Below are 3,807 nucleotides of genomic sequence, written 5' to 3'. Positions count from 1 at the left end.
ATTTATTTATTGAGCACCTTCTATACAGAGCTTCATCAAACTGAAGCAACAGACAAAAATAAATGAATAAATATCAATAAATAACCAAAACTTAAATGACACAATTAACTAATACAATTTTAAAAAATCAATTAATGATATGTGCTTACATACATACATTTTGTTTGTTTGTTTTCTCTCTTTTTTCCTCATTATTCATTTTTCCACCATACTTATTTCTCTCTGGGTGTATATATATTTATTTTATTTATTTATTTATTCATTCATTTATTTAGATGTTAGAAAATAGGTAAAATGTCCTTTTGGAGTCTCAAAACGCTTTCAAAAACACACATGGATGAGATGCGACTATGTGGATATGATTTGCTTTTATATTCTGCAGTCAATACAGGCGTGTCTATATTCACATGTGAATTTCAGTCCTCAGGGACAGAAACATGTCCTGTCTGTCAGATCCAGTGGACATTAACCCTGCTCTCTCTCTCTATGTCTCTGTGTGTCTCTGTCCGTCCGTGTGTGTCCCTGTCTGTGTCCCTGTGTGTCCCTGTGTGTCCCTGTGTGTCCCTGTCTGTGTCCCTGTGTGTCCCTGTGTGTCCCTGTGTGTGTCTCTGTCCATCTCTGTGTGTGTCCCTGTCCGTCTGCGTGTCTCTGTCTCTCTGCGTGTCCCTGTCCGTCTGTGTGTCAGACGGCCTGGAGCAGAGTCTGGACCCGGGGATGACGGAGTGGGAGCGCAGCAGGGAGAGGGAGGAATTTGTCCGAGCGTCCATCCTGTACAGACCCACGTCCTCCTCGCTGTCCTCCCGCTTCACCAGAGCCAAAAACCAGGAGGACGAGGACAGCGTGGAGGTGGTCCGGGACCAGGAGGTAGCAGCTCGTGAAAGAGACTGTGATAATAATGAAGTGTTCTTTGTTGGAGAATCGAACCATTAAAAGTGTCCGTAATCTTAGTTTAACTCTTTAGTGACTGTTTGTTATTCAGATTCAGAAAACGAATGAATATTTGATATTTGTCATTCGGACTGATGTTGGTTAAGAAAAACAAACTCTGTGACAGTAGAAAATCATGTTAATGTATAATATTTTTAAAGCTGATTTTGAAAAGTGTGTTTTGTGTGCAGAGAGAGTGTGTGTGATATTAAAGTGTATCAGTAATCCAGCCGTTCACTGCTGCTTCTGCTCGTTAGTCGGACTCTTTACAGACAGATTAAAGTAAATCTGAGCAGCAGACAGGTAGAAATGTCCTCAGTGTGTCAAACTCCAGACACACTGGATCCTACATTTCCCAGAATGCACCTGTTGTTCAGAACGAGTGAACTGACCTGTAGTATAAGAAAACAAGACCCTCACTGCAGGAAGTTTCTCAGATGAATGTGCAGAATGTTTGTTTGTTAACCAATTTGTTTGTGTGTGTTTGTTTGTTTAATTGGTTGTCAGGGCAACGTGGACGACAAACAGGCCGCTGTACAGATGAAGATGTTCGGAAGAATGACCAGAGAAACGTTCGAGTGGCATCCTGACAAACTGCTCTGCAAGAGGTTCAACGTCCCCGACCCGTTCCCCGGGTAACACACACACACACACACACACACACACACACACACACACACTCACACACACATACACACAAACACACACATCAACACAGAACACACACACACATCAACACAGAACACACACACACACACACACACACACAAATACACACAAACACACACATCAACACAGAACACACACACACACACACACAAATACACACAAACACACACATCATACACACAAACACACACATCAACACAGAAACACACACACACATCAACACAGAACACACACACACACACACACACACACAAATACACACAAACACACACATCAACACAACACACACACACACACACACAAATACACACAAACACACACATCTCTCTCAGCAGCAGCTGCCTGTCTTGCATCAGATCACCTGTCGCTCTCTCTCTCTCTGTCCTTCCAGCTCGTATCCTTTAATATCTTGTTTAAATTTGTTAAATGTTGTTCGTGTTTCAGCTTGATTAATTAATCTCGTTGACTGTAACACTGATATTATGTTAATGAGCATCTCTGAGACCATCGTTTGGCCGTTCAGGTGTAAGTTAACAAGTGTCTCTAGGACGTTGTTTCGGTGTGTGTTAACGAGCGTCTCTGTGACCGTCGTTTGGTGGTTCAGGTGTGTGTTAACGAGCGTTCTCTGTGACCGTCGTTTGGGTTCAGGTGTGTGTTAACGAGCGTTCTGTGACCGTCGTTTGGTGGTTCAGGTGTGTGTTAACGAGCGTCTCTGTGACCGTCGTTTGGTGGTTCAGGTGTGTGTTAACGAGCGTTTCTGTGACCGTCGTTTGGTGGTTCAGGTGTGTGTTAACGAGCGTCTCTGTGACCGTCGTTTGGTGGTTCAGGTGTGTGTTAACGAGCGTTTCTGTGACCGTCGTTTGGTGGTTCAGGTGTGTGTTAACGAGCGTCTCTGTGACCGTCGTTTGGTGGTTCAGGTGTGTGTTAACGAGCGTCTCTGTGACCGTCGTTTGGTGGTTCAGGTGTGTGTTAACGAGCGTTTCTGTGACCGTCGTTTGGTGGTTCAGGTGTGTGTTAACGAGCATCTCTGTGACCGTCGTTTGGTGGTTCAGGTGTGTGTTAACGAGCATCTCTGTGACCGTCGTTTGGTGGTTCAGGTGTGTGTTAACGAGCGTCTCTGTGACTGTCGTTTGGTGGTTCAGGTCCGGTCTGGTCGGTCTGCCTAAAGTGAAGAGAGACAAGTTTTCAGTCTTCAACTTCCTGACGGTGACGGACAGCAGAGACACGGCAGGTAACGTCTCTCAGGTGTTACTGATACCTGAAATCTATCAGAGAATAAGTTTTCAAATTTAATCTTCAAGGGACAGTTCACCCAAAAACAAAAGATCAGTCATCAAACTTCACCATCATGACTGAGTTTTCATTTTTTGGGTGAAGTGTCCTCTTGTCTCATGTCCCTCTGACACAAACAGTTTTTGGGTTTTGTGCAATAATGTGTATGTTATCTTATTTTGTTAAATTTTACTTTTCTGTTAACATTTAAACTCATTTCCCCTGATTCAAATGTATTTTAAAATATAAAAATGTCAGATTCATAAAAATCAGTTTTCCTGTTCAGATTTCACAGAAACATTTTCTTCTGTTTCTGTTTCACATTTTAACTTTCAAGTGTGATCATTATTTCTACTGACGTTGTTACTGTCCTCTGAACTCACTGCCTCCTCCTGCTCCTGCTGCTCCTGTTGCTCCTGCTGCTTCTCCTCTCCTTCCTCTTCCTCATCCTCCTGCTTATCCTCCTCCTCCTTCTCCTTCTCCTCCTCCTCCTCCACCTCCACCTCCTGCTCCTCCTTTTCCTCCTGCTCCTCTTCCTACTCCTCCTCCTCCTCCTCCTCCCTCTCAGCACCTCCAAAACCTCCAGATGCTGGGAAAAGGTCTCGGTGGGACGTTTCAGACCAGAAGGAGGAGCAGAAGAAGAAGGAGGATCCTCTGAGCGAGCTGCTCAGTGCTGCACGAAACCGGACTGACACCTCCATACCTGCGTTACCTGCTCCTCCTGCTCCTGCCGCTCCTCCTTCACCTCCTTCCTCTAGCAGCACCAATGATCAAACTGCAGACCGAACAGAGGTAACATTCCCACGACTCTGAGAGCGTGAACGACATCAGAGAGCGTGAACAAGATCAGAGAGTGTGAATGAGTTTAGAGAGCGTGAACGACATCAGAGAGCGTGAACAAGATCAGAGAGCGTGAACGAGTTTAGAGAGCGTGAACGA

At 44.7% G+C, this 3,807-nt stretch overlaps 1 protein-coding gene across 1 annotated transcript; it reads left to right on the top strand.

The window, feature by feature from the left end:
* Nucleotides 1-685: 685 nt before the first annotated feature.
* On the top strand, nt 686-3,660 carry LOC121966684 (G patch domain-containing protein 1-like; the record flags this gene model as incomplete). Its single annotated transcript, XM_042516748.1, has 4 exons — nt 686-864; nt 1,435-1,562; nt 2,739-2,827; nt 3,437-3,660. Coding segments are annotated over 4 exons (620 nt in total), but the record flags the coding sequence as incomplete, so codon positions are not given.
* Nucleotides 3,661-3,807: the final 147 nt, after the last annotated feature.

This window comes from Plectropomus leopardus, unplaced genomic scaffold, assembly GCF_008729295.1.
Source record: "Plectropomus leopardus isolate mb unplaced genomic scaffold, YSFRI_Pleo_2.0 unplaced_scaffold2551, whole genome shotgun sequence".
NCBI lineage: Eukaryota > Metazoa > Chordata > Actinopteri > Perciformes > Serranidae > Plectropomus > Plectropomus leopardus.
This window is presented reverse-complemented; position numbering and strand designations above follow the sequence as displayed.